This window comes from Tamandua tetradactyla, chromosome 2 (genome assembly GCF_023851605.1).
Source record: "Tamandua tetradactyla isolate mTamTet1 chromosome 2, mTamTet1.pri, whole genome shotgun sequence".
Lineage (NCBI taxonomy): Eukaryota > Metazoa > Chordata > Mammalia > Pilosa > Myrmecophagidae > Tamandua > Tamandua tetradactyla.
Genome location: NC_135328.1, coordinates 133,097,511 through 133,125,033, shown reverse-complemented (window position 1 = coordinate 133,125,033; position 27,523 = coordinate 133,097,511). Strand labels below are relative to the sequence as shown.

Sequence of the window (27,523 nt, the reverse complement as noted above, 5' to 3'; positions counted from 1 at the left end):
TTGTTACGGCAGCCCAGGGAAACTAAGACAATGACCTTAGTGAAAACAGTTCCCAGGGAGTGTGGGGATGGGTGGTGAGGAAGTGGAGGCAGTCACTTAAGACACCTTTTCCCAGTTTGTTGTTAAAGACGGTGAGGAATGGGGCTAAAGCAGGGGCATGGGATGGGTCAGGGGAAGGCTGTGGGTTTTGATCAAGAGACCCCAGAATGTTAGGTTGTATACATGATGCTAGAATGGAAGTTAACAGCAACAAAAAAAACTTGTGGAATTGCACAAGACAGACAGTGAACCCTGTGCAAAACCTTGGACCGTAGTTAATTATAAAAATGTGCTTTCATCAATTGTGATAAATGTATCAGCTAATGCAAGGTGTAAATAATAGGGTGGTGTATGGGAATCCTGTATTTTCTGCATGATTGTTCTGTAAACTCACAACTTCTCTAATAAAAAAAAAAAGCCATTAGAAGCGAAAACAATCTGTACAGTCTCTAAATTCCAAGGGGAGAAAAAGAATGCAAGCCAACCAATAAAAAATACAAAGGTACCATTATATATTAAAGTTAAGGGTCACTTCTCTGTCATGGTAAAGGTTTCATGATATTCTGTTACATTCATCTTCATTACACTTAGATAAGTCATCTGAGTATGGTTTGCAGATTGCTTAATGTATGCCCTTTTATTTTGGAATAGTGCTGACACCCTACTGAGAAAATTCTGTTCCTCAACACGCGCACAAGGAGATCCTAGAGTTTGTTTTGCTGACGGATGAGCTGGTTAGCATCTCCACATCTAGCCATGCCACTTCCCCCAAGAGCCTTGCTGAACTTACATAGAACTGCAACCTCCCCACTTCTCCCCCATTCTTATGCTGCTTTATTTTTCTCCCTCATACTTAGGTTGTTTGCACATGCTAAGGCAATCTACTTATTGCAAAGTCTATCATCTGAGTCTCCACTAGAAGCAGAAGCTTCTAGAGGGCAGAGGTGGTGTCTGCTTGGTCTGTGGCCACATGCCTACCACTTGTCCGGGGCTCCATGAGATACCTGCCAGATGAAGGAATGAGTGAATGCATCTAGTGGACAGGCAGGCGAATGGGGCAGGAGCAGAGCCTTGGAGAAGGTGAAGGCAGTGAGGGGGGCCTGTTTGGCCTCCTTCAGGTCCTGGTGGCCCCCCTGGTTAGGAGAAGGAGGACGGGACTGTGGCAGGCTGGCAGGAAGAAGGCAGGGGCTGGGGTGCATTGAGGTAAAGTGGAGGGTGCAGGGTTGTTGCTGGTCATCAGCGGAGGGGGCAGGGGTTGTGGTGCAGATAGGAGAGCCTGGAGGGATGAGAAACTACGAAACAGTAGTTTGGGAGAGTGCCAAGGAGGACTCCCCAGGACACGGTGGGTTAGCCAGGAAGTTTGCAACAATGAGTGTGGAGTGGTCCCTGTCAGCCTGGTCTTGTGAGTCTCTCTGTGGACAGGTCGAGAGCTGAGCTTACCTGGGGCAAAAAGGCATGCGAGCAAAGGAGACAAGGGCATAGGGGTATTTGCAAGGAAGTGAGGTGATGGCATGCAGTCTATGCTGGGTAAGCAGGGATATGAGAGCAAGGCAGGGACAGGTCCAGGGAAAGCAGAGAAAGGTCTGGATTGGAGGCAGAGTGAGAGCTGTGGGAAGGAACCCGGGTGCCTCTGTACAGCCCAGGTTCCCACTCCAGGTCTCCCTCCTCCAAGTGGGGCCGCGTGGCTGTCCCCACTCCTGTGGCTGGTGTGCCCAGCAGGAAGTTTCTCCAGGGTGCAGAGACCCCCATCCCATGCAGACCATCAACCAGGCTGGGTGCTTGGAGCCAAGGACTGTCTCAGAGCAGGGCCCAGTGACCACGAGAGAAACCTGAGCCTGAGGAGGGGGCATGGGGGAGGGTTGTGGAGCAGGAGGTGGGTTTGGATGCTCTGGCCTGCAGCCCTGGGGAGGCGGGTCCCAAGAGTAAGCATGGCCTCTTGGCCCGCCCAGCGGGGTGGGTCCCATTCCACACCCACCAGATGTCCAGTTCCAGGGCTCTCCCTCCATGGGCTTTGGCTGTGGCTTCACCGAGGATGTGGGCTCTGCACCCCATGGCCAGCCTGGAGGCCGTTCTCACCTCTGTGCTCTTTCTCCTGGGCTGCCGTGGACTGACTGATGTCCAGGAGGTGCGTCCGTTCACCAGAGTGGTGGTCCTGGGGGCCTTGGGCTGGGTGACCAAGTCCTCTTGGGTGCTGCGGGGTGGAGGTGGGTCACCTGGGCAGTCAAACAGTGGGTGCGTCTGTCTGCTGACCACACCAGCCTGAGGGTTTGCACTGGGAGTGACATGGGCTCGCTGGAGAACTCAGTGCATTTTAGTACCTCAAGGTCATCTTGGGACAAAATTCCGTGTGCGTTGCTCTGCTCAACCACCCCCCTCCCTCCCTCTCTCTGTCTCTATTTCCCCTTCTGCTCCTTGTTTTGGCCCTGCCATCCTCCCACCTCCACTCTCCCTCTTTTGCCCCCATTTGTTCTTTGGTACCTTACAGGGATTTTTCCAAGCTTTGGAGCCAGAGGAGGTGTCTTCTTACTTTGGCCCTGATTCTGCCTTAAAAAGTACATTTCCAGGTATCTTCTTAGCAAATGGAGTTTCTCAGGACGTGTGGGGCCATCTCATGACTTCTTGATTGGAACGATTGAGTCAGTGGGCCTGGGAATTGGGTGCGTCCTGGGTCAGGCACCCGGGTGGAGGGGAAGCCGTGAGAAGCTGCCCTCGCCTCTGCTAATTAATCCGCTATTTCCTGCCAACTTGATAAAAACTGGTCTGGTGTTCTGGACCGAGCTGGACCTTGACCCCAGGATTCTGTAAAGTATTTCAAGGGTTCTGGCCCCTAATTAGCTGGTGCCTTCCGCCCTGGGCCTTGGGTAGGCTGGCTGATTCTTGAAAATTCTTTGTGATTTCTGGCCATTATGGGAATATTTACTCCAACTGTGGGAAATAAGATGACGCTGGGTCACACTCCCCATCCCCCACCCCCCCAGCCAAAGGTTGTGGGTTTTCCTCGGTAGGAAATCTTTCCCCACTGCCCACCAGCCTGTGTGCCTGTGGATTTCCCTGGGGGGGTCCTGGCTCTCTGTCCAAGAGCAGAACTATTGGAAACTTGGAGCTAAAGGCGGTGGAGCCCAGAGGAGGGGCAGGCTAGCAATCAGGGCAGGTGCATGGCGCCGAGGGCATGGGGGCTGACCAATGGCGTAGGGGGTACCTCGGGTACACCTGACTCTGCCCGTCCTGGAAAGCTAGGTGATCCTTGACTGGGTCCCCAGTGGGGTTGGGGGCGGACCTTGGGGGCTGGCTGGAGCCCCACTGGTCTTCACTTGATGTACAGGGGGTTATGGCATTACCTGTGGAAGAAGTGTCCTGAGGCTGCAAACTCAATTGCAAAGCCCTGGTCCAGCCCCGGGGAGGGCCCTGTGCCACCCCAAGGAGGGGCAGTCCTCTGGTGTCAGGCCAGCGCCCTGCCTCGCTCACCATCACCAGGGGACTGAGCAGGGTGAGTGAGGCAGCCTTTCTCCCGCAGCACCCAAATTCCAGATGGTCCCGCTTGCCGGTGTCTGTGAGGACCAGCCCCGGGGGTCACCCTGCAGGGCTCCACGCTGTTCCCTGCATGCCTGGGGATGATGCCTTACCTTCTATTTCCGGCCAGAGCAGGACCCCTGGGCTTCCACCTTAATTAGCGAACAGGTGGTGAGTGCATCCACCTGGTGGCCAAGGCAGCCCATGCAGCCGTGTCTGGCCGGAGGCTGGGTTCTGCAGCCCCTGGGCACAGTTGCCAGGGTCATCTACTGCACTGGCCACCTGGTGAGTGCGGGAGGCAGGCTTAGAGTCGGTGTGTCCTGCAAGGGGTGGCCAGTGTACCCACTGCTCTCCCTTCTCCAGGAGGGCGACATCCTGGTGGGCAGGGAGTGGCTGCACGTCCAGCCACTGAGAATGCAGCATTGGAGGCGGGGGCCTTCCTGGAGCAGTGCCTGTCCCCACTTGATCCGCAGGCATGCCCCCCGCCCATGGAGGATGGTCCAAGGTACAGCTCCCAGGAGTGGGGAGCTCTGCAGGGGAGGGCCAGGCTCTCCTGGACACCTGGGGTGCTGTGCAAAAGGCCCCCAGCTCCCAGACACTGCAGAGCAAGCCCAGCTGAGGGGCTTGCCCAGGGGTCAATGCCCCCAGCCCTGCCCCCAGACTGAGTTCTCCTGGGCAGACAAGTGGGCCATCCCGCCTGGGATTAACCCTTGACAGTCTCCAAGGCTTGTTCAGAGGCATGTATCAGGGGGTCTCGCTGACCAAATATGGGGCAGTGGAAGCCCCAGGTCTGTGTAAAGATGGGAAATTACCCCATTGGCGTCCTGCACAGCCCTGAGCAGAACTGGGACGAGAACCCTACTCTGACTGCCAGGCTGGCTCTCACACCACCATGCTGCATGTGTGTGCAGGAAGGGGTGGCATCTGAGGTGATCCCGTTCTCCAGTGTGTGCTCAGAGGAGGCTCTGGGAGGAAGAGCCAGGGGCTTGGGGGAGGCCCATCTTCCGAGGCAGTCTGGGGACACCATGGCCACACAGGAGCTGCCTCCTGCCCCCCTGCCCTGCTGCCCTACCAAGCCACCTTGCTCTCTTGTATGCCCCAAGCAGCCGAGTCTCCAGTGGGACTTGACGCCCTGGGGAGGACGTGAACTTCAGAAGGCTGTTCTCTGTCCCTTCAGCCTCACTCCGGAAGCACGCCAGCCAGCAGTTCTCACGGTCTGCAAAGCACATGCAGTTGCACTCTGGGGTCTCTCAGTCCCTCTGAGCATTGTACTCCAAAGGCATTGTGTGAACTAAGGCATCTTTAAATCCAATGCCCAGACAGTGAAAGCCTCGGGCGAGAGGTGGAGCTCTGAGCTGGTCAGAGGGAGGGCCGGGGAGAATGGTGAAGATGAGGAAGGGGCTAGAGGCCCAGAAAGGCCCAGCTCGGATCCCACCCTGGCAGGCCCTGTGCCCGGCGGCTTACAGAGCCTGCCTTGTTCCCTCTACGCGGCAGCCACAGAAGACCGAGACCCTCACTCTGCCCACACTCCCCACGAGAAGGCCAAGGATGGGGCCCCCCGGCCACCCACGTCCCACCAAGGTGAGCAGCAGAGATGGGACTCCCTTCAGGTACATCTGCCTCCAGGCCGAGCACACAGGATGATGGGATGTCCAACCCGCGGGCCAGAGCCACACTCTGCCTGCGTTCTAGAAGGTACGGGCTCAGCCCTCCCCCTCCGTCACAGGCCACCTGCCTTCCTCCCGCCTCCCGAGACCGGCCGCCGGGAACATCCTGCACCTGGAGCTGCTGGTGGCCGTGGGCCCGGACGTCTACCAGGCCCACCAGGAGGACACGGAGCGCTACGTGCTCATCAACCTCAACATGGTGAGTGTCCCAAGGCGGGGGCTATGTGGATGGCATGGGCCACCCAGGAGGTCTGACTCAGGGTCTCCCCCGGGGTGGTCAGGCTTGGGCTCAGGACTCCCCCAGCCCCGAGTGAAAAGAGGTGTGGTCTGCTCTTTCCTTTCCCCTCCCCGGCCCTCACCTGCAGTATAGGTGAGTGAGGTCCCAGAACCCACAGCCTCTTGCTACTTGGGTCCCTTCTCTCGGAGGGTACACTTAAGGCTGACCTCTTCCCCATGTCCGTATGATCCAGGGGAACCTGGGGGTGCAGGCTGCTCCGTGCTCCAGTGGCACGTGCTCTGTGCTCCCTCTGCCCTATGTGGTTCTCTTGTCCATTATTCAGGGAGAAGCAGGACAGGTCAACCAGTTGGACACCCAAGCAGAAATCCCATTGGCAAATGAGATGCCCACCTTCCTTCCTTGCAGCAGCCCCCTTCCCCGGCATGGGACCCCCCTTCCCTTGGCTTCTGGGGGTAAAGGTAGGGCAGGGGTCCCTTACTCTCACTAACTGCTACATCAAGGGGCCAAAACACTCAGCAAAGGGTAGGCAATTTCCACAGCGTTATCACAAGTTTGCTCCAGTGGGCCACGTGCATCCTTCACCCGACAGGCAAAGAATACACCAAGGGGTGTATACGAAAATGTGATTCTGTTCTAGGCCACAAAGACAGTGGCCACAGATGTGGAGGGATTGATAGCAAGCAGGCCACTGTCACTGTCCACTGTGCAGTGAAACGAGGCAGAAGATGATATATGTATATATTTGTGTATATTAAAACAGTTTTATTGGTACAAAGTCACATGCTATGACACTCATCTAAAGTGTGCAATCTCTGTCTTCTAGTGCATTCGCTGAGTCGTTCACACATCAGCACAATCTGTCCTTGGGCCACCCCTCCCTGAGGAGGTTCACTGTTAGCCCAGGTCTCCTCCTCTGGCTTTCCCTCTAGGAACCAATGTGACCTAAACTTTCTCTTTCAGCCACACTGCCCCCACATATCGTGGCAGTTAGTTACCCTCACTGCAGTGTGCTCCCATCACCTGGAAAAACTATCTTTTAACCCCAAATAAGTGGGAATGGAAGGTAGGAAGCATTTAGGAAACAAGCTTTGGCTGATGACTGACAGCTCTGGGCCCCCTCCCCATTCTCCTTGGTCTGCTCCAGCGGGGCTGGGGGCATGAGGAGGGGCTGGGGGTACTGGGGTCAGGGAAGCCACCTCTTAGCAAATTGGCCCTCGAGAGGGGAAGCTGGTCCAGCCGTGGGCCGCTGCCTCTAGTGTGGGGGGTGCCTGGCACCACTCTGCCCCACCCTTGGGCCTCGTCACTCATTTTAGACAAAGGGCAATGTAATTCCCATGAGCCTTACAGCCCTCAGAGGTGCCCCCATCCCTGACCGTCCCTACAGGGGTCATGGTCCCTGCGGCCCGTGTCTCCTCGCTGTCACTGGGCCCCAGCCAGAGTAAATCTGCTAGAGCTTCCAGCCTGCCAGCTCCAGAGGTGAAGTGTTTTCTTCTCAGTGAAAATGATTTCCTCCAAGACATCTGAAAGCTATTGTTTTCAAGTGGTGGAGGTGCTCCCCTCTCCCACCCCCCCACCCCATCTAACATTCTGAAATTCAGGAATCGAGCCCATGCTCCCTCGGGCCATTCCAAGTGCCTTTGGAGGACTGTGGGGGGACCTGGCCCTGTCTACAGGGTGCCAGCTCGGTGGCCACTGACTTCCTCACTGAGCACCCACTGGGCCCAGGCTCCCTAGCTCAGGTTTCCTAAATCTGCCAGGAATTCATCCTCTCACTTTCTGAGGCTAGATGTTCAAATCAGGTGTCTGCAGGGCCTGTAAGGTCCTGGCCAGGGCTGGCAAGCCATATTCCTTGGTGTGCGGCACAGCTCAATCTCTCCTTCCATCCTGTGGCTGCGTCCCCCCACCGTCCCCTATGGACAGGGCCCATTTCCCTCTCCTTTAAAGACACCTGTCTTACTGGAATCTGCCCAGCCTAATCCAGTGTGACCGCATCATAACCAATCATCCTCAAAGGGCCTCTTTCCAAATGTGGTGACTCACTGGCCTGGAAGTGAGGGCTTGAGCGTATCTTTTTGGGGGATACCATTCAAACCCACAGCACAACCATGAAAGCTTTCATCCTGTTTTACAGACAAGAAAACTGGAGCTCAGAGGTTAGTTTAAAAGGCTCCTGAACAAGCAACTAGGAAGTGGCAGAGCTTGAAATCAAATGCAGGCATTGAGGCCAGTGATAGATCATGTTCTCACACTCAGACACTGTGTCCAATTTAGAGGACAAGCTGGTACAAACGACCACAGCACAAGTCGACCACAGCCAGCATCTTGCTGGGTGAACCAAGGGAGAGCTGGGGGCAGGGAGCAGGAGAGAGCCCTTCTCACGGGGATGCCCTGGGACAGGGAGCCCTCTGCTACCTCCCGAAGGGCACAGGTTTAAACAAGCAGAGGTGGAAGGAAAGGTGTTTCCTGCAGAGAGACAAAGATGAGAAAGGACAGGGTGAAAACAAGGCCAAGGAAGCAGTGTCTGATGGAACATTCTAAAGTGCTGCCAGTGTGCTCTCACAACGTGGTTTCAGGGTTTCTTTTCTTGGTGTTTGTCTACCTCCCTGTGCCATGAGCAAGGGGGGACCAGATCCACATCTGATGTCTCAGGTACTGGCTCCCACATGTGCTGGGCAGAGCCCACCCATCTCCCATGCCTGCTTCCCAGCCTCCCTTCCCTTTGCCCTTCACAGGCCTCAGAGCTGCTGAGGGACCCATCCCTGGGGGCTCAGTTCCAGGTGCACTTGGTGAAGATTCTCGTCCTAACAGAGCCCAAGGTAGGCACCCAGCTGGGTTTCAGAACCCACGTCCCATGTGGAGGTGATACCCAGAATCTCCGGAAAGCCTATTCCTTCCTCTTTCATGCTGGACTGTGGATCTGTGGTTGGCTGCAGGGTTTTCAGTCAGACAGATGGGACTCGAATCCCAGCTCTGCCCCAGCACCCAGCTCTGGCTGCAGAGCGGCGGAACTTCTCTGAGCCTCAGTTTCCCCCTCTGGAGTACGGGGATAGGAATGGGGCTGAGATGAGGACTCATGAATAAGTGCCTTGGTGGCGGTTAGCATGGTGCCCCTGAGGACCCCGTGGTTTGCCCCTCAGGATGCTCCAAACATCACAACCAACATCACCGCGTCACTGCTGAGCGTGTGTCATTGGAGCAGAAGCATCAACCCCGTGGACGACTCGGACCCCGGGCATGCCGACCTGGTCCTCTATGTTACCAGGTAGCTGAGCTCCAAGGCCAAGTGCAGTGGAGACCCAGCCAAGGGAAAGCATCTCAGCACCACCCGGACGTCTGTTTTCTCTTCCCAGGTTTGATTTGGAGTTGCCTAACGGCAACCAGCAGGTTCGGGGGGTCACCCAGCTGGGGGGCATCTGTTCTTCCTCCTGGAGCTGCCTCATCACCGAGGACACTGGTTTTGACCTGGGGGTCACCATCGCCCATGAGATTGGGCACAGGTAGGTGCCTCCCATCCCCCCGCCATCCCCCAGCTCTAGTCAAGCAGCTGATGGGCCCCTGGAGGGGTGAGGCCAGGGTTGGCGGGGAAGGGTGTAGGGACAGACAGAGAAGACAGATCCTTCTCGATTACAAAGTTGCTTTGTAGAAAATTAAAATATTAATTAAAAAACAAAAAGAAATGTACTTCCTAGTGCCCAAATTATAAATTTACTGATTTGATAAACGAAAAAAAAAAAGTTGCTTTGCAGAGGGGCAGAGATGAGAAGGGCAGGGCCACGGCAAGGCCAAGAGAAGCAGCATCTGACGGAACATTCTAGACTGCTGCCAGTGTGCTCTCACGACGTGGTTTCGGGGTTTCTTTTCTTGGTGTTTGTCTGTCTCCCTGCACCATGAGCATGGGGTGGGGGGAGGAAAGGAAACTTTTTTCTTTTAAAAAACAAGTAAAACAAGCTTAGCAATTAGAAAATAAGTTTCGTAGGAAATTCAGGTTAAGATTTAAGATGCAAGCTGAAAAGACTATGCCGAAACTCACCACTTAGAGATAATGTCTGTTCATATTTTGTGTTTAATTTCAGTCTTTTCTTTATGGTACACATTCATAATTTTTCATTTGCATTGTTGGGACTATGTTGTACATGGCTTTCAAAATTTTTTTTGTTCGCCTAATAATATATCCTGACCTCTCCTCCTGTGTCTTTCACCTTCTTGACCAAAAGGGGGAGAGAGAAATGAGAAAAAATAAGGTTTTGGTGGCTGAGATTTCAAACAGGGTCGAGAGGTTATGCTGGAGGTTATCCTTATGTATTATATAGATGTCCTTTTTAGTTTATGGTGTATTGGGCCCACATAGCATGATTTATTTAATTAATCCCCTATTGTTGGATGGTTAAGTTGTTTCCAAATGTTGCCTGTTATGAATACTATACATTCTTGTGGACAAACCTTCCCAGGTATCTCTCATGACATAAGGGAAGTGGTGGGTTTCTTTTTCCTTTTTCTTCTTTAGTTATGAAAGTAACATCTGGGGGCGGGCCGCGGTGGCTCAGCGGGCAAAGTGCTTGCCTGCTATGCCGGAGGACCTCGGTTCGATTCCCGGCCCCAGCCCATGTAACGAAAACGGAGAAACAAAATACAATAAAACAAGAAAATGTTTAAAAGATGTTTCCCTTTCTTCCTCTCTTCCTTCCTTCCTTCTCTCTGTCTTTCCTTTAAAAAAAAAAAAAAAAAAAAAAAAAAAAGAAAGTAACATCTGCTTGTAAAAACTCAAACAGTCCAGAGACTTCTGCAGTAAAGAGTGGTCCCTCCATCTTCCTTGCCCACCCTCCCTGCTCCCACTCCCAGGTGATTTCAGCCTTCAGAGCTGGGCTGTAGAATTCCTGGGGGGCGGGGTGGGGGAGCCCAGGGGGCTGGGGGGCTCCATAGGCAAAGCTGCGGCTCCTGCAGATCAGACCCTGCTGACCCCTAACCGCTGCTGCGGCTCCAGCACTCACCATTAGAATTCCTCTACAGAGTTTGTTGGGGAGAAAAAAGTCCTGCTGCTAGAAATCGTTTGAAAACCATTGCCTTCCACTGCAGGAGTGGGAAATGTGGAAGTGATGGCCACAGGTCAGTGCTTTCCTCAGGCTTTTATCTAATTATATTGTCCCAGCAGTTGGGGGGCACACCTATCCCAGACCCCATTCCAAGCCCCACCCCCAAGCTTGCCCATTCTTTTCTTTAAATATTTTTTATTGATAAACAACATACAAACACAAACATTCTTAACATACAAACATCCCATACATGGTACACAATCAGTGGCTCACAATATCGTCACATGGTTGTGGATTCACCACCATGATCATTTTTTAGAACATTTGCATTACTCCAGAAAAAAAGAAACAAAAAGAAAACCCCCCTACATATCATACTCCTTACCCCTCCCTTTCATTGACCACTAGTATTTCCATCTATCCAATATATTCTAACCTTTGTTCCCCCTATTATTTATTTATGTTTTTAATCCATATTTTTACTCATCCGTCCATACCCTAGATAAAGGGAACATCAGACACAAGGTTTTCGCAATCACACAGTCACATTGTAAACATTATATCTTCATACAGTCATCTTCAAGAAAGAAGGCTACTGGAGCACAGCTCAGCAGTTTCAGGTACTTCCCTCCAGCCACTCAAATACACCATAAACTAAAAAGGACATCTATATAATACATAAGGATAACCTCCAGCATAACCTCTCGACCCTGTTTGAAATCTCAGCCACCAAAACCTTATTTTTTCTCATTTCTCTCTCCCCCTTTTGGTCAAGAAGGTTTTCTCAATCCCTTGATGCTGGGTCCCAGCTCATCCTGGGATTTCTGTCCCACGTTGCCAGGGAGGTCCACACCCCTGGGAGTCATGCCCCACGTAGTGGGGAGGGCAGCCTATCCTTTGCAGGAATAAGTTTCACAGGGTGAACACCAAGATTGGGGGCTTGGCCTAATGATTTGGTTGTCCCCACTGCTTGGGAGAGTATCAGAAATTCTCCAAATGGGGAAGTTGAATCTTTCCCCCTTTCTCCCCGGTCCCCTAAGGAGGCCCTGCAAATACTTCTTTCCTCACTGTCCACATCACTCTGGGGTTTATCGAGGCATCACACTGACCTGGACAATCCAAGAAAATCTCATGCCCTGTTCAAGATTCCTTGTATTTATGGTGTTCAATTAAACTGACCATGCAACTTAAATTAGGAAATACACTAATCAAAATATAAAATTTGCACCAAATAAGCATCTTTCCCTTTAGTCTCACGTAGAAGTTGAACGTTTTAAGATGTGGATGCTAGCATCCTTTACCCAGGCTTCTGGTATACTTTAGTCCTATCCAGATCAGCTTCATTCGTATCTCTACCACTTGCCCATTCTTAAGCCTTGTGATATTTATTGGCCAGAAGAAGTGGGGGCCACCCTGTCTGCAGGCTCTCTTCATGGGGAAGGAAACTGAGGCAGGCAGGCTGCAGGACTCACTGCGCAGTGCACATTAGCTGGTGGGGGGCCAAGCGTCAGCAAGGGTTCCAAAGCTGGGAGGGCAGGGGGACGGGGTAGGTGCCAGGGGCTGCCTTCAGTGCAGCTGGGTCGCCCGCAGCTTGGGCCTGGACCATGACAGTGCACAGGACAGCAGCTGTGGCCCGAGGGGCCACGTGATGGCCAACGATGGTGCCACGCCCGCCCACGGGGGCCTGGCATGGTCTGAGTGCAGCCGCCGCCAGCTGGAGCGCCTGCTCAGGTAACCCACCCCCACTCCAGGGCAGCCTGCAGCCTCACCCCATCTTATCTGACCCTCTGTCTGCTCTGGCCACCTGGGGCCTGAGCCCCGGATACTCCCACTCTCACCCAGTTTCCACGCCCACCCTCTATCCGCTCCAACCCCTCCCCACACCCCTGCACCCTCCCTGATCCCACCTCTCATCTACCCCCCGCCCCCGGCCTCCTCTGTCTGCCCTCACCTCCTCCCACCCCTCCATCCCAACCCTACCCGGGGCCTGAGCCGGGCCTCATCTCAGCGCAGGGCGGGCGCGCTGCCTGTGGGACCCCCCGCCACTGTCTATGCCCACGGGGCGCCTGACCCACGTGCAGCCGGGCCTCTACTACAGTGCCGACCAGCAGTGCCGTGTGGCCTTCGGCCCTGCCGCTGCTGCCTGCACCTTCGCCCGGGAGCACCTGGTGAGTCTGTGGGAATGCGGCCGGGACCCACCTCCTGCAGGCCTCTGCAAGCGCAGCCCGCCTGGATGCGCTCCCAGCCCAGCTCGAAGACCCCCGCTGGCACCTTTGGTGGAGGTGGTGCAGGGGCTCGCTTGGTTTTATACTCGGCTATCGCCTCTGGGGAGTTGCAACCTTTTTTTTTTTTAATTCAACTGTTTTTATTGTAAAATATAACATGAATGCAAAGCAAAGGAAGAAAAAAGCAGTAATTTTCGAAGCACACTTCAACAAGTAGTTACAGAACAGACCCCAGAGTCTGTTATGGGCCACCATGCCACCCTCTCAGAGTTTTATTTCTAGCTGCTCCGAAACACTGGAGGCACATTAACCTAGTGACTCAGCAGTCATACTTGTTTGTTAAGTCCCATATTTCTCTGTTATGCCTCCTCCCTCTCTTTTAATCCTTCTCCCAATCTATAGGGACTTTGGGTAATGCCTGTTCTGACTGTTCATATTGAGAAGAAGTGTCGACACTAAAGGATAGGGGGTTGTAACTAATAATCCTGGAGAGGCTGGTCCCTCTGAGTTCCAGGGTCTCTCTGACCGAGGCACCCTCCAGGAATTATATGGTCCAGGAAGGCAAACCTAGTGCAAGAGACCTTTGTAGGGTCTCACTTCGAGCCCTGGGTGTTCGTAAGAGTCAACAGGAGTGATGGTTGGGGTTTAGCAGACCATGGCAATCAGCACCGTCTAACTGAAGTATGCATAAGAGCAGCCTCCAGAACAGCCTCTTGACTCCATTGGGCCTCTCTTGGCCACTGATGCCTTATTTTATTATACTTCTTTCCCCATTTTGGTTCAGAAGGTGTTGTTGATCCCATGGTAACAGGGCCAGAGTCATCCCTGGGAGCCATGGCCCCTGCCACTAGGGAGAGTTTCACCCCTGGATGTCATGTCTCATGCAGGCGGGAGGGCAACGACTTTCCTTGCAGAGTCTCAATCAGTTTTGAACAAAGGATGTTGCATTTTCTTTTCAGTTTGGCTCACAAATTATGTAGTGGGCCTGGCACAGCCTCTGTGCTCCCAGACTGAGGCAGAGTGAGCCGCTAGTCCTAACGGGCAGTTTCCAGTGTCCCGGGCTCTGCTGGGGGAAGCAAAGGTCTGTGGGAGTAGGGCAAGGGCTGAGGTTAACAAGGAGGACTTCCTGGAGGAGGTGACCTCCACGTTGAACCCTACAGCAGGACTGTGAGCAGACAGGGGAAGGGGAAAACTGTCTTCCTCCCAGGGTCGTGTCTGACTTGCCTTGGTGGGTACCTTCCTTCATAAAAGATATTGAAAATTATATTTGGGTAATTTTGTAAAATATATTAAGTTTTATGTTTAGTGTTATAAATGCAAATATATTAATATTTTCTATTATAGCCTTTTCTTTGACCTAAAAGTTCATTCTTTTCTTCTGATTTTAAAATAAATTACAGTGGGTACAAGGGTAGTTCCATGGTAGAATTCTCACCTGCCATGCAGGAGACCCGGGGTTCAATTCCTGGCCTGAACACTCCCCGTTCCCCCCACTGTGAGGCCAGAGCCTCTTCCGTGTGTCCTCAGAGCATGTCAGTGCGTCCTGTGGTCTGGGAGGAACAGTTAGGGTTGGACAACGACCGGACTGGCCTGGTGGTCCCTGAGCTGGCCCCTGTCTCCTCTCTTAGGACAGGTGCCAGGCTCTCTCCTGCCACACAGACCCCCTGGATCGAAGTAGCTGCAGCCGCCTGCTCATTCCCCTCCTGGATGGGACAGAATGTGGTGTGGATAAGGTCAGAAGCTGGGAGAGTGTGCATGTGCAGGGCACCTCCAGCCTGGCAGACTTCACTCTGAGGTGGGCAGTAGGAGGCATTAGAAGGCCAGAGGCAGAGAACCCTGGGGCTGCCCACCTGGTCACCGCCTAGTGGGAAGGCACTTTGCGTGCATTGGCGGCTGTGCCCTGGCAATGCCACCCCCCGTGTGCTCTCCCAGGCCCTGGGAGAGGGACGGGATGGCCTTTTGGGCTTCACAGGACCAATAGCCATAGTCAGTGACTCTCCCAGGAAGGGTGGAATCCTGAGTCCTCATCTGTTTGGACCTAAGCTCCCACCTTTGAGCCCCACTCCTTGTCAGAGAGAGCAGGTGTTTACTGAGCCCCACCCCCAGGCGGGGAGCTGACCAAGCAGAGTGCTGCATCTCATGTCCTCCTCCCCAACCCCGAAACAGGGAGTGTGCAGCGTCCCCATGTACAGGGGAGGACAGAGGTTTCCTGGCTTTGCCTCAGCTTTCTTCCCAGCCTCCCTCTTGTTGGCTGCCCAGATCCCCTTCCTGCTGATGCCCCAGTCCCCAGCGGCTGTGTCTCTTCCCTCCTGACTGGGTGTGGCTGCCCTCGCAGGTGTTCTGGGTGGTCCTCCGACCTGTTTCTCTGAGCACTTGATCTCTAGCAGAAGGGGTGTGTATGGGGGGAGGTGAGGGCTGAGGCTCGGGTGGCTGCAGCAGACATCTCCTGTCCTTGCCTTCCAGTGGTGCTTCAAGGGTTCCTGCCACTCCCTGGCAGACCTGGCCCCCGTGGCAGCTGTGCATGGGCACTGGTCCAGCTGGGGACCCCCCAGCCCTTGCTCCCGCTCCTGTGGAGGGGGCGTGGTCACCAGAAGGCGGCACTGCAACAACCCCAGGTACCGTACCGGGGGCGTCATCGCCCGTCAGGAATGGCGGCAGGCTCTGGGTTCCTGGGTTTAGGGGCAGCCGGTCCCCTCTCACCCCTGGTGCCTCACGGGCATTTTCAGACCTGCCTTTGGGGGACGTGCGTGCATGGGCGCTGCCCTCCAAGCAGAGATGTGCAACACCCAGGTAGGCAACCTCCGGGCGGGCGGGGCCCTGGAGGGGCCCACAGACCAGGAGACTGTGGTCTGTGGTTCACACCAGGATGGGCTATTAAAGCCGGCACAGGGACTCCAGTGCTCAGACCAGGGTGGTCCCACGAGGGCCTGGCCTGGCCCTGAAGTGAGACCCCTCCCTGGGTGCCTGTGCCTTCCAGAGCCCCCCAGTGGTGCACCTCTGCAAGGACAGGCTCACTCCCTTTCCCCTGGGGTGGCCCGAGTTTGCCACCCTAGCTGGACACAGTCCCACCTGGTGTTGACACTCAGGAAGGTGGCTAGGGTGGGGGACATGGGTGCTGCCTAGAGGGTCACTGAGGCTGGAGTCTGTGCTGGCCTGGTAGGCTCTGATTTTGTCTTCTCAGAACCTGGCACATAAAAAAAGTCAGGATGCGTGCCTGACCCCCAGTCATCTGCCTCCAAATGCACAGCACAGAGGGCGTGAGCACAGTCCCCCCGTTTCCAGAAGCTTGGCCTCTCCTGCTCCCTTCTTCCTGGTTAGATCCTGTGCTGTGTCCCTTACAGAAAGGAGGAGGTGCTGCTGTCACCCCACTTTCCAGAACAGGGATCTCAGACCCAGCGGGGGAGTGGGGCCAAACCCAGGTCTGGAGCCCACCACTGCCCCAGTCTCCCCCAAGCCTACTATCCCGCCACACCCTCCCCGCCTCGGCCAGGCCTGCGGGAAGACCCAGCTGGGGTTCATGGAAGAACAGTGCTCCGAGACCGACGGGAGGCCCCTGCAGTCCAGCCCGGGCGGCACCTTCTACCGCTGGAGCTCTGCCGCGCAGCACAGCCGAGGTGGGGCGGGGTGGAGGGACCTGCCCCCCGCCCGCGGAAGTCGGGGCTGATGGTGGGGGCTGGAATTCGGGCATTACACAGACCTCGGGCCTCTGCCCCTGGCTGGCGGGGCAGGCCGCCACTCCCCTCTCGAGGCTCGGTTACCCCTGTCTACAGAGTGCACCTATTGGCACCACTGCCTCCTGGTGTTGTCACAGGCGTGGGGAGATCACGGAGGGGAGGCACCGAGAGGGCTCCTTGGCTCATCATTCGGTAGCATTAGCTATTTGTTAGGATTAAATGGAAACCCACCCCCCAAACGCCCAGGCCGACGCTGGCAGGGGGCAGGCAGCACCAGAGGCAGTCTCCCCCCATCTTGCCCCTGGGCCTCCCTGGGACCCCCTTTCTCCACACTGCCGTCCCTTCCAGGGGACACTCTGTGTGGACTCCTGTGCCGGGCCATGGGCGAGAACTTCATCATGAGGCGCGGAGACAGCTTTGTGGACGGGACCCGGTGTGTGCCAAGTGGCCTGCGGCAGGACGGACGCCTGAGCCTGTGTGTGGCGGGCAGCTGCAGGGTAGGCACGTGGGGGTGTGGCCAGATGCCCCGTCCTGTCTGAAGAGAGGTGCACAGGGTGCTTCGGGGGGGCGGTCAGGTGATGGCCCCGACGCGGCTGCTGTGGGGCTGCATGGCAGGAAGCCAGGGGAGTAGCTGAGTCGGCTGAGGACTAGGGGTCACAACCTTGGCTGGTTCTTTGAGTCTTGGCAGAGCTTAGGTACCACACAAGTACACCCCGTTTGTTATGTGGGTGTCAGCCAGGCTGCCCTCTTCAGCCCCACCTGCGGACGGCCCTCCCCGGTCTCACCCCTGTGTCCCCTTCGTACAGACCTTCGGTTGTGACGGCAAGATGGGCTCCCGGCAGGTCTGGGACGTGTGCCAGGTGTGTGGGGGCAACAACAGCACATGCAGCCGCCGGAGCGGCTCCTTCTCGGCTGGGAGAGCTGGAGGTAGGGACCTTCCTCGGAGCAGGGAAGTTGCGCGTTTTCCCTGGGCCCGAGTGGCTCAGGCCCCCCGCTGCCTGCCCACAGTGGGCTTGGGTTTTGGTGACGACGTGCCGCTGGATTTCTAGTGCCTCAGTGACGGCTGCTCACTCGATTGGCAGTGCAGGGAAAAATCCGGGCCTTGGGTGATTTCTGGCAGCCTAGCTTTTTCTCCCAAGAAAATCATGACAAGAGGGATGTAAGTACCAAGAGGAACCCCCTTGAGTTTATTTACAAACAAGTTTGGCCACTTAGTTGTTGAATGGAGAACTCAAGATCCATCTCCCTTTGGCTTGCCCTCAACACTATGAGAACCCTGGACCTGTTCCCTTCTCCTGACCAGGGCAACACCCTTCACAGCCCTCCATGTAGCCTGGTTTGGTTGCCCTCAGTGGCAGTGGGCTCACTACATATTGAGGTAACCCAGATGTGTTGTTAGCTTTCAGTGGGTTAAAAAAGGCTTTTTTATTTTAACAGTGGAGGTGAAGCCTGGCCCCTTTTGACTGTGATGTCAGTGGTCATGTGAGACCCCTCACCCCCAATCCTACTTCCTTCTAGAATATGTCACTTTCCTGACGGTTACCCCCAACCTGACCAGTGTTTACATCGCTAACCAGAGGCCTCTCTTCACGCACTTGGGTGAGTTGACCAGAGAACCCTGTGACCTGTCATTCTATCCAGAGGGCCATTTACCCCTACCTCTGAGCCCTTAGGATGGGGTGCTGTAAGTTTTGCCTGTGAGTGAGCTTGGTGAGGAGATGTGAGCCCAGGGTGTTCATCGGGTTCTGGAACGTGGTCAGGCCCCACGGCTGCGGGAAGCCTTCCGTAGTCAGACTCCTGTGCACATCACTGCAGGGGTGGCCTTGATGGGGAGACCCCGGCCCGAGGCTCCAGGCTGGGGGCCCGAAGGAGGAGCGTGACAGGCACGGCATGGGCGCTTATACCCCAGGGACAGAGGCCCCCTTCCTTTCCATTGGCCCTTTGTCTTCTCCACTCTGACCCCAAACCCTCAACCCCATAGGTGGGAGGGGGCTGCTGGGGCTGTTTCCCCAGCGGGCAGGAAGAGGGTCTCAGTGGCCCCCGTTGCCATCCCAGCGGTGAAGGTCGGAGGGCAGTACGTGGTGGCCGGGAAGACCAGCCCGTCTCCCAGCATTACCCACCCCTCCCTGCTGGAGGACAGCCGCCTCGAATACCAGGTCATGCTCAGCGAGGACCAGCTGCCCCGCCTGGAGGAGATCCGCATCTGGGGCCCCTCCCAGGAAGACATCGAGATACAGGTGACCCTGGGGGCTGGGGGGAAGCCAGGCGTGCTCCTTGGTGGGCCACTGTGGGTTCGCTTGTTTGTTCACTCAGCAGTCACGGACGGGTGTGGGTTTGTGTGTGTGCTGGGCACAGTACAATGAGGAGCCCCTCGTGGGCTTAGAGTGTCACAGATAGATATAAAAAAGCCCCTGTGCCCCACTAGCTGGGGGAGGCAGCAGGCCTGGCCCCCAAAACCAAAGCCCGTCGGGGTGCAGGGTGAAAGCCTGGAGGCCGCCTGGGGGAGGCAGCCATGAACAGCCACTCCCAGGTCGCTCCCCCACCCCCACTGAGGGGCCTGAGCGCTCCCGCCTGGGTGGGTGCAGGTGTACCGGCGTTACAGTGATGAGTACGGCCACCTCGCCCGCCCGAACATCACCTACAGCTACTTCCAGCCTGTGTCGCAGCGGGCTGGGGCGTGGGCCGCCGTGCGGGGCTCCTGTTCGGTGAGCTGTGGGGCAGGTGAGGCCCGGGGCAGGGCGGCCCGCGGCACCCTCGGCCCTGCTTGGAGGTGGCCGAGCCCCCTCTCCCCCACTCCCCTCCCAGGGCGGCGCTGGGTGACCTACGGTTGTTGGGACCGGGACACCCACGCGTGGGTGGATGCTGCCCGTTGTGGAGCGAGCCCGCAGCCGCCTGCGAGGTCCGAGTCCTGCGTGCCCGCGCCCTGCCCCCCGCAGTGAGTGCCTTCGTGGGGCTCCCACTCTGTCAGCGCGTGGGCCAGCCTCTGGGACTCCAGCCACTGGGCTCTCCCCCAGGGCCTAGAAGCTCTGCGTGGGATCTCAGCTTGTTCCACTAGCAGGGTGGGCTGCCGCCCTAGGGCAGGCCCTGCCCGTGACCCACTGCCATGTGCCCCTGTGCCCCGGAGTGCAGTTACACATTGTCTGGTGGAATTGATGGCGTCCTCTGAGAGGGTTACGGAGGCTCAGGGAAGGAGCGGTGCAAACCCTTGGGCTCACCAGCCCGTAGGCTCTGCAGCTGGCAGAGCCTGATGTGAGGGTGTGAAGTGATTACTTCAGGGAAAGTAATCAGGCCCCGGTGTCTTGGAGTAATCACATGGGAAGGGCAGTTCTGGGGAAACCTGGAGAGCTGGGGGCTGCTGAGCTGGCTGCCCACATGCAGCGTTCAGGAACTTCCAGCCTCTTGGGGCCCATGTCAGGGCCTGATGCTTTGTCCCCCCCACCCAGCTGGGCAGCTGGGGACTTCGGCCCGTGCAGCGCATCTTGCGGGGGAGGCTGGCGGGAACGGACAGTGAGCTGCATGGAGGCCCAAGGCAGCCTCCTGAGGATGGTGCCAGCTGCCCGGTGCCATGCAGAGACCCAGCCGGCACCTGCAGAAACCTGCAACCCCCAACCCTGCCCCACGCGGTGAGTATGTGCATGTCCATGGCGGGGGGGGGGGGGGTGGACAGGAAGGGACACACACGCAGGTCCAGGCCTTGTCCTCCTGACAGGGCTTGTCCTTGTGCCGGGCCCCGCCCCTGCTGAGTGCCCTCCGCCCATTCCCACCATCGGACGTAGGGAAGGCGGTGGTGGGCGGCCTGGGGGCTAAGAGTTAAGTTTTGAAATGTCAACCAGAGCTATTTCCCTCTGGACATCTATCCCTGCGGTAGACTGGGGTGCGGCTGTCTGCCCCACAGAGGGGTTGAGGGATAGAATGAAAGCAGGAAAGCAGAGCTGTAAGTGCCACGTCTTCATCAATATTTCTGCCCCTGGGGGCCCCTGAGGCCATCTCTTGTCACCTCACTGTCTGTTTCAGTTTGCTAAAGCTGCTGAAATGCAATATACCCAAAATGGACTGGCTTTTACATGGGGATTCATTAGGTTTGAGTTATTATTCTAAGGCCATGAAAATGTTCACATTAAGGTATCAATAAGAGGATACCTTCCTCGAAGAAAAGCCGCTGGCATGTGGGACACTCTGCCACAGGGGAAGGCGCATGCCGCCACCTGCTGGGACTTCCCTCCCGGGCTCTGATGCTGTCAGCGTCTGGCTCCAGGGGCCTCCTCCCTGAGCGGGCATAGGTCCTCTCTCAGCGTCTCGAGGGCATCCCTCTCCAAGCCCACTGGGTGTTTCTCTCTCTGCTCTCTCTGAGCTTCTGCTCTTTTAATGCTCCTAAAGGACTCTAGTGCAGAATTAAGATCCTCCCTGAATTGGCTGGGTCACATCTTCACGAAAACAACCTAATGAAAAGGCCCCACCCATAAGAGGTCTGCACCCACAGGGATGAACTGAAAGAACGTGGCCTCGTCTGGGGTACATGGCAGCTCAAACCAGCACCGTGTCTAACAGTGGTGCAGCATTCTGGTGTGCGGGGTCCTTTGTTATCTGGGGCAAGTCCCTGGCCTCTCTCGGCTTCAGTTTTTTTATCTTCCCAACGGGGAGGGGCCCTTACGTGATTCTGGGGCTCTGTCTCCCTCTTGCATCTACAGCAGACATAGCAATCACCACTCTTTCCCACTGAGGTGGTCCTTCCTCAGAATTCTTCTTAACACAGCCCTCAGGCAGCCGTCACCACGCTGGGCTGGCTCACAGGTGAAGCCCATTTGGCATCCCTGAGCTTGGTGATGCTATTTCCCAGCGCATGCCCTGGTGCATAGGGCGCTGGTCGTGTCTGGAAGGCAGGTGGGGTGGGGCACTGTCTCATCACTGCTGGTGGAGTGGAAGCGAGAGTGCTTAATGGGTGGACCTGTGCATCTGGCATGGCAAGGGAAAGGCCCCTGGCGGCATCTTCTTTGAGGAGCCACTCTCTGGGCTCCTGGTGTTGGGCAGCAGATCCACAGCCCTCCCTCAGGTGCTGGGCTGCACCCACAGCCGGTGCCAGGGCTGGGGCCTGATGACACCTGTGCCATCCTCAGGTGGGAGGGCTCAGGCCCCAGCCCCTGCCCTTTGGCCTGTGGAGCTGGGCTGGCTGCTCAGAACGTGACATGTGGGCAGGGGCCCGATGGCCAAGAGCTTCCAGAAACTGCTGGGCCCTGTTCCACAGAGGGGAAGCCACCCACCCTTGGGCCCTGCATGGCGACGGCGTGTCTTCAGGGCCCAGATCATGTGAGTGTCCTGGGGCTGAGCATGGCCCAGAGAATGAGAGGCACCCTGCCCTGCACCTCTCAGGGACAGCAGAGCATCCTTCCTCACTGCTGCTGTCTGAGGGACACCTGGGTTGGAGGATAAAACTAGAAACCCATTTCGGAGTCTCTGGGAACCCTTGTTCCCCCTTGTAAGCCAGGCCGAGAGATGGGGGCCTGTTAGAAGCCTGCCAGGAAGGGTTTAGTTCTGCCGCGGCACCGCGAGAGGCTGCCAGGCTGCTGCCCGCTCCAGGGGCCCAGGGCAAGGTGGCGGCAGCTCTCAGGCTGGGTGGTGGTGGGGGCAGTCCTGCCCTGGTGGCTGGCCAGGGCTGCAATGCCCAGCATTCTTGCAAACCTGCCTGCTGGCCCCCAGCTCTCACAGGGGCAGGCATGTGGGCAGGAGTGTCTCCAGGGGACCCGGCAGGAGTCTTCTCAGAAAGGCAGCAGCAGGGAGCAGGCAGCCTTTACTCCTGAAAGAATGGGGCAGGGGGCGGCTGGGCCCTCATGGACCCGAAGGCAGGAATCCCGACCCCACCAGCTTCTGGCTCAACCCCTTCAGCAGGACGCTTTGGCTGGTATGGAGGAAGTGCCAACCCCATTGAGAAGCGCTGGGCCAGGGGTCCTGGCCACCCACGTATGGATGCCTGTGGCAGGCGTGTGCTCCGTGTCCTGTGGCAGAGGTGAGGGCCAGCAGGGCCTACCTGAGGACTGGAACTCACCAGTTACCTCTTTTCTAAACTTGCATTTTCCCAGCTATGAAAAGGATTTGAGGAGGCTTCCAGACAATCCATGCAATAACACAGGAGAATATTCAGGGAGGTTGGGACAAGTACACAGTGAATGTGTTGATAGTTGAGAGAAAGATAGAAAAAGCCAATAAAGCCTGGGCATATAGGTACCCAAGAGAGTTGCTTGGGGCCAACAGAGCTGCAAGGGACGGGCCCCACACTTAGCTCTGAGCTTCCTAGTGGCCAAAGCAAAGAAACAAAATTAATTGTAAAATACATAGTGTTCATGAACCAAAACTTTAGCCACTTATTCAGTAAAACCTTAACATGTTTGGAACAGAGACCAGAAAGGGCTAACAGCATCCTTATGGTAAGATATGCCCGGCCCTTCATTATAAATGACCCAGTAAGGAAGGCCCCATTATATGAAGAATCTGAGGCTCAGAGACGTTAAATCACTTGTCCAACGTTACACAGCTGGGAAGGGGCAGAGCTGGGACTCATGCCCACATGGTGTGAGTGGGAGATCAAGCTCTCCTGTGCATCCTTGCTGAGGCCTCCTCTTGGGTCCCGGGGTCCCCTGCTGCCTCCCTGCAGGCCTGATGGAGCTGCGCTTCATGTGCGTGGACTCTGCCCTCGGGACAACGGTCCAGGAAGAGCTGTGTGACTTGACCCACAAGCCTGGAGACCGGCTGGAGGCCTGCCGGGCAGCCCTGTGCCCCGCTCAGTGAGTGAGGCTGCGCGGGGACGGCGGTCTGCCCCCCACCCCCACCCTGCTCCCGATCCAGGAAGGGAGGAATCTGAACCCGGGGCAAGGCCCCTGCCAAGGGCTGCCCTCCTTCCCACAGGTGGGAGACGCAAGCCTCTGCACCTTGCCCTGTGAGCTGCGGAGGGGGGCAGGTGCCGCTGGTTGTGCGCTGCGTGAGACAGGAGCATGGCCGTACCGTCCCCCTGCCGCACTCTAAGTGCTGGCCACTGCCCCGGCCCCGCCCCCAGGAGGACTGCAGTCCCGAGCCCTGCCCTGCCAGGTGGGTCCTTCCCAGTTAGACCTCAGCCCTGGGTGCCAGCCCTGGCTCTGCCACTTGACCGCCTTGTGGCTACTCGGACATGTTGCCTCCCTCCTCAAAGCCTCCGTTTTCTCTTTTGGACACGGTGAAGTGGGCTGAGGGGTTCCTCCCGGGTAGGGCCCTTCTGCTCAGGAAATGGCTAGCCCAGGCCCAGCCTGGGGGAAGGCTCCAGCAAGAGGGGCTCTGTGGAGTCCGGGAGGGTTTAGCCAGGTGGCAGGAGAACATGCTCTGGAGGCCTTCTGGAGTTGGCAGGACCTGCTGGCTGTGCGTGTTGGTGGGTTAAGGGCCCTGGAGAGGAGGGACCCCAGGGGCCCCCGGGTAGCCGCCTGCGCCCTGCCTGTGGAAGGCGTGGTGAGGGCAGGTCCCCAGCAGCCTGCATGGAGTCTAGCCCTCAGCTGGGGTTCAGTCGAGCTTTCCTGTGCAGGGGGCTTGGGAGGGCTGCATGTGCCCCAAGGTTGAGGGTGTCAGCTCCGCAGTTGGACGTCCTGGGTGTACGTCCTGGCTCTGTCCTCACCTCCGAGCCACAGCTCCCTGGTCCTCCGTGTCCTCACTTGCAGCTGACCCCCGAGGCTGTGGGGTTTAGTGAGACAGCGCTGCAGAGAAGTCACGTATTTATCACCTGCTCTGTGCTGAGCACCTGCTCTGCCCAGGGACTGCTCTGTTAAGGGGTAAACAAGCAGTAACAGGACAGTCGTGGAGAAGACAGACGCACATCCCTCCTGGAGCTGATGTTCTCGGATGGGTTGGGGGGTGTGGCCAGACGATCAGTAAGACAGATGGGTAAACACAGCTGCAGTGATTGGAAAACCACAGCAGGGAGGGCTGGGGGTACCAGCAGAGGAGCTTTCTAGGAAATGAAGGACTTTACTGGCAGTTGGGGGCAGTGGGGCTGGTGCTCTCGTGGTCCTGTTGTTTGGGCTTAGCAGCTTTGCCTGCCCAGGTGGCAGCACAAAGTGGCGGCCTGTAGCGTGAGCTGTGGAGGAGGGGTCCGGCGGAGGATGCTGTACTGCACCCGCGCTCGCGGAAACGACCACCAGGAGGAGACCCTGCCCGAAGCCCAGTGCCAAGGGCTGCCCCGCCCTGAGGAGCAGGAGGCCTGCAGTCCTGAGCCCTGTCCACCCAGGTCAGTTGGCCGCCCCTGCGAGGGGAGCCACGGGACACCCAGCGCAGGGTCACACAGACGAGACCAGCCTCCAGGAGGCTGTGACACCCGGCTGAGCTCGGTGTCAGAGAGAAAGGGGGGCTGTGGGTTCGAAGGGATGTGGGTGGGAGGAGACCTGGGGGTGGGTTCCCAGGGGAGGAAGCAGCATTTGAGAGGAGCCCGTGGGTGTACATAGCAGCTCTCCCAAAGGAGGGGACAGGGAAATGGTGCTGTCCCCTGGATGGGCCAAAGCTCAGCTCGGGCCTCCTGGACTAGGAGAGAATCTGTGCTCAGGCCAGTGGGGTCTGAACAGGTGGGTTAGAGCCCAGGCTGGTGGGTGAATTCCCCTGCAGTCTTCACAATTCTTTCATGATTTATTTTTTTTCACTTTGCATTTTCATTACTGAAATGCTTTCCTGTACTTTTACAGAACAGACACTCACGTTCCCACCACCCAGATTTGATAGATGTTAATATGCGGCCATACTTACTTCACACTTTCTCCTTACTTTTAAAGAAATAAGCCATTACAGAAATGATTTCATTTAAATTTAAATATTTAACTTACCTGTCTGGGGTATTTTTGGCAACATAGGGGACAACCTTTATGTTTCCAAATTATGAACCAGCAGCGTATGGTGTATATGCCACTGCTTCCCCACAGACGTCCTTTAGCAGAGCCTAAATCTTCGTGAATGTTGGGTCCTGCCAGGCTTTCCACCGGGATCTGTTCCCCATCCCCTTGCCCGGGCTACTCTCATTTCTAATAAAAGCTGTTTAAAATATCGTAGCTTTCTAATACATTTTAACTTCCACAGCCCAAATGTCTTCATTTCTTTGTTTATGCTGAAGTTCCTTGGCTATGGGCCCTGTTTTTTTTCCACTCTGAATTTAGAGATGATCTGGGATTTTTACAGGAATTACATACACACGAGCTCTGGCTACCTTTCAAGCATTGCTGTTGCCACTCTCGCCTTCTCACTGTTCTGGAACATTCCAGGAATGCTCCTGCCTCTGGGGTTTTGCACCTTGCTTGCTGCCTAGATGTGTCTTGTCTGGATGTCCCCAGGGCCTGCACCTCTATCCTTTCAGGCTCAGCTCAGACCATATAGCGGGGAAAGCAAAGTCCTCCCTGAGCACTCACAGTCCTCCCTGAGCATTCACAGTCCTCCCTGAGCACTCACAGTCCTCCCTGAGCGTTCACAGTCCTCCCTGAGCACTCACAGTCATCCCTGAGCACTCACAGTCCTCCCTGAGCATTCACAGTCCTCCCTGAGCACTCACAGTCCTCCCTGAGCATTCACAGTCCTCCCTGAGCACTCACAGTCCTCCCTGAGCCACGTTCTAAAATCCATTGCTCCCCCCGTCCCCCTTTCCCTGCTTTACTTTTCTTAATAGCATTTGCCAGCATCAAACATTTATTTGCTTTTTATTGTCCATCTCTTTCTTCTGGACAAGTGGGTCCGAGCCAGGGCCCTTTCTTTTTTAAATTTTTTTATTAATTAAAAAAAAATTAACAAACAAAACATTAAGATATCATTCCATTCTACATATACAATCAGTAATTGTTAAGCCAGGGCCCTTTCTGCTTCCAGGGAACATGTGGTAAAGTCTGGAGATATTTTTGGTTGTCACAAATAGGGGGCTTTTGCTCCTGGCACCTAAGTGAGTGGAGACCAGGGATGATCTGGCCCCAAACGTCCATGTCTGCAGCTGGGAAGCCCAGCTTTAGGATCTAAGCTCTGAGAAGTGGACCCAGTGCACAGCCCTCCAGATCCCTGGCACCTAGGATGTGCCCAGATCGATGGGAGGCACATTTGAGAGGCAGCCTTGAGGGCCTAGGACTCTGTGCTCCAGCACGGGTAAGCGGGCTCATGTCCTGGCTCTGAAAAACAGTGGTGTTATTGTTGGCTAGATGATTATAAATCCATTTGGGTGGGATCGCCAGTTTTATAGTCCTTTGCCTCCCCATGGATCCTGGAACACCCTTTCTTTGTGTTACTGAGATCAGCAAGCAGCAATACGGGGGGTGGGGGTGGGGCAGTGTTGAAGAGAAAGAGCTGTGTTCAGGTTTCTTTCCTCCAGAGGCTCTTCAAAGCCTTTCCCAGGCTGGTGAGCTTGGTGACTGGACCCGAGGAGGGCGTGGGGCCTGTGCCTCAGAGCTCTCGGATGCCGGGGGCTGAATGGAACCCGGCCCGGGCAGCACCACGTCCCTGAGGTCTCCTCTTCCTGTAGGTGGGAAGTCATGTCCTCCGGCCCATGCTCAGCCAGCTGTGGCCTTGGCACCGCCACCCGCTTGGTGGCCTGTGTGCAGCTGGACCAAGGCCGGGTTGTGGAGTTGGACGAGGCGGCCTGTGCAGCTCATGTGCGCCCACGGGCCAGCATCCCCTGCCTGGTCGCCGCCTGCACCTACCGGTGGCACGTGAGCCCCTGGATGGAGGTTAGCCCTGCCACGGGGGCAGGGGAAGACATCTGCTGTGGGACCTCCCACGTCGGGGGGCTGAGGGCTTGGATCCATTGGTGGGCCCACAAAGGGTGGGGCGAGCAGTGGGACCAGGGCAGCCTCTGGGACTGCATCCCCTGCGAAGTTCAGTTTCTCTCACCCGTGCTGGGGCAGAAGGGCAGGGCCTGGAGCCGGGCAGCTCTGTGTTTAAGGGACTTCTACGTGAGCTGCTGACTTTCCATGCGCTAGTCTGTTATTTGGTGGTAGCAGGGGCAGTTGGAACCTACAGCAGACAAGAGCTGGGCTTTAGAAGCCCCAGGGGTCTGGAGAAAGTGGGTGATGCTAAGCAGAAGGCCCAGTAACTGAGTGGCTGTATGGTCCAAACACCTCGCCAGACCTCAGACAGACAAAGATTAACGGGGCTCCGTCTCCCTCTCGAG

The 27,523-nt window shown here is 56.3% G+C and overlaps 1 protein-coding gene across 7 annotated transcripts in view; it reads left to right on the top strand.

Moving 5' to 3' along the window:
- The first annotated feature begins 1,315 nt into the window (after positions 1–1,315).
- ADAMTS13 (ADAM metallopeptidase with thrombospondin type 1 motif 13) overlaps positions 1,316–27,523 on the top strand; it is a 30,960-nt gene continuing 4,752 nt past the window's right edge. For 3 of the 7 annotated variants that reach the window (XM_077149070.1, XM_077149071.1, XM_077149066.1), the window contains exons 1-26: positions 1,316–2,164; positions 2,525–2,603; positions 5,044–5,130; positions 5,276–5,415; positions 8,187–8,270; positions 8,592–8,716; positions 8,805–8,951; positions 12,075–12,215; positions 12,493–12,652; positions 14,338–14,442; positions 15,173–15,324; positions 15,436–15,499; positions 16,200–16,323; positions 16,732–16,880; positions 17,190–17,310; positions 17,902–17,982; positions 18,439–18,620; positions 18,969–19,104; positions 19,189–19,318; positions 19,827–20,006; positions 21,498–21,687; positions 22,264–22,384; positions 23,030–23,159; positions 23,281–23,460; positions 24,440–24,622; positions 26,876–27,080. In XM_077149070.1, the coding sequence (XP_077005185.1) occupies positions 2,018–2,164; positions 2,525–2,603; positions 5,044–5,130; positions 5,276–5,415; positions 8,187–8,270; positions 8,592–8,716; positions 8,805–8,951; positions 12,075–12,215; positions 12,493–12,652; positions 14,338–14,442; positions 15,173–15,324; positions 15,436–15,499; positions 16,200–16,323; positions 16,732–16,880; positions 17,190–17,310; positions 17,902–17,982; positions 18,439–18,620; positions 18,969–19,104; positions 19,189–19,318; positions 19,827–20,006; positions 21,498–21,687; positions 22,264–22,384; positions 23,030–23,159; positions 23,281–23,460; positions 24,440–24,622; positions 26,876–27,080 (3,543 nt within the window). In that variant the 5' untranslated portion in view covers positions 1,316–2,017. The remainder of the gene's footprint in view (positions 2,165–2,524; positions 2,604–5,043; positions 5,131–5,275; positions 5,416–8,186; positions 8,271–8,591; positions 8,717–8,804; positions 8,952–12,074; positions 12,216–12,492; positions 12,653–14,337; positions 14,443–15,172; positions 15,325–15,435; positions 15,500–16,199; positions 16,324–16,731; positions 16,881–17,189; positions 17,311–17,901; positions 17,983–18,438; positions 18,621–18,968; positions 19,105–19,188; positions 19,319–19,826; positions 20,007–21,497; positions 21,688–22,263; positions 22,385–23,029; positions 23,160–23,280; positions 23,461–24,439; positions 24,623–26,875; positions 27,081–27,523) is intronic. The other 4 variants (XM_077149073.1, XM_077149072.1, XM_077149068.1 and 1 more) reach the window with 3 other exon arrangements.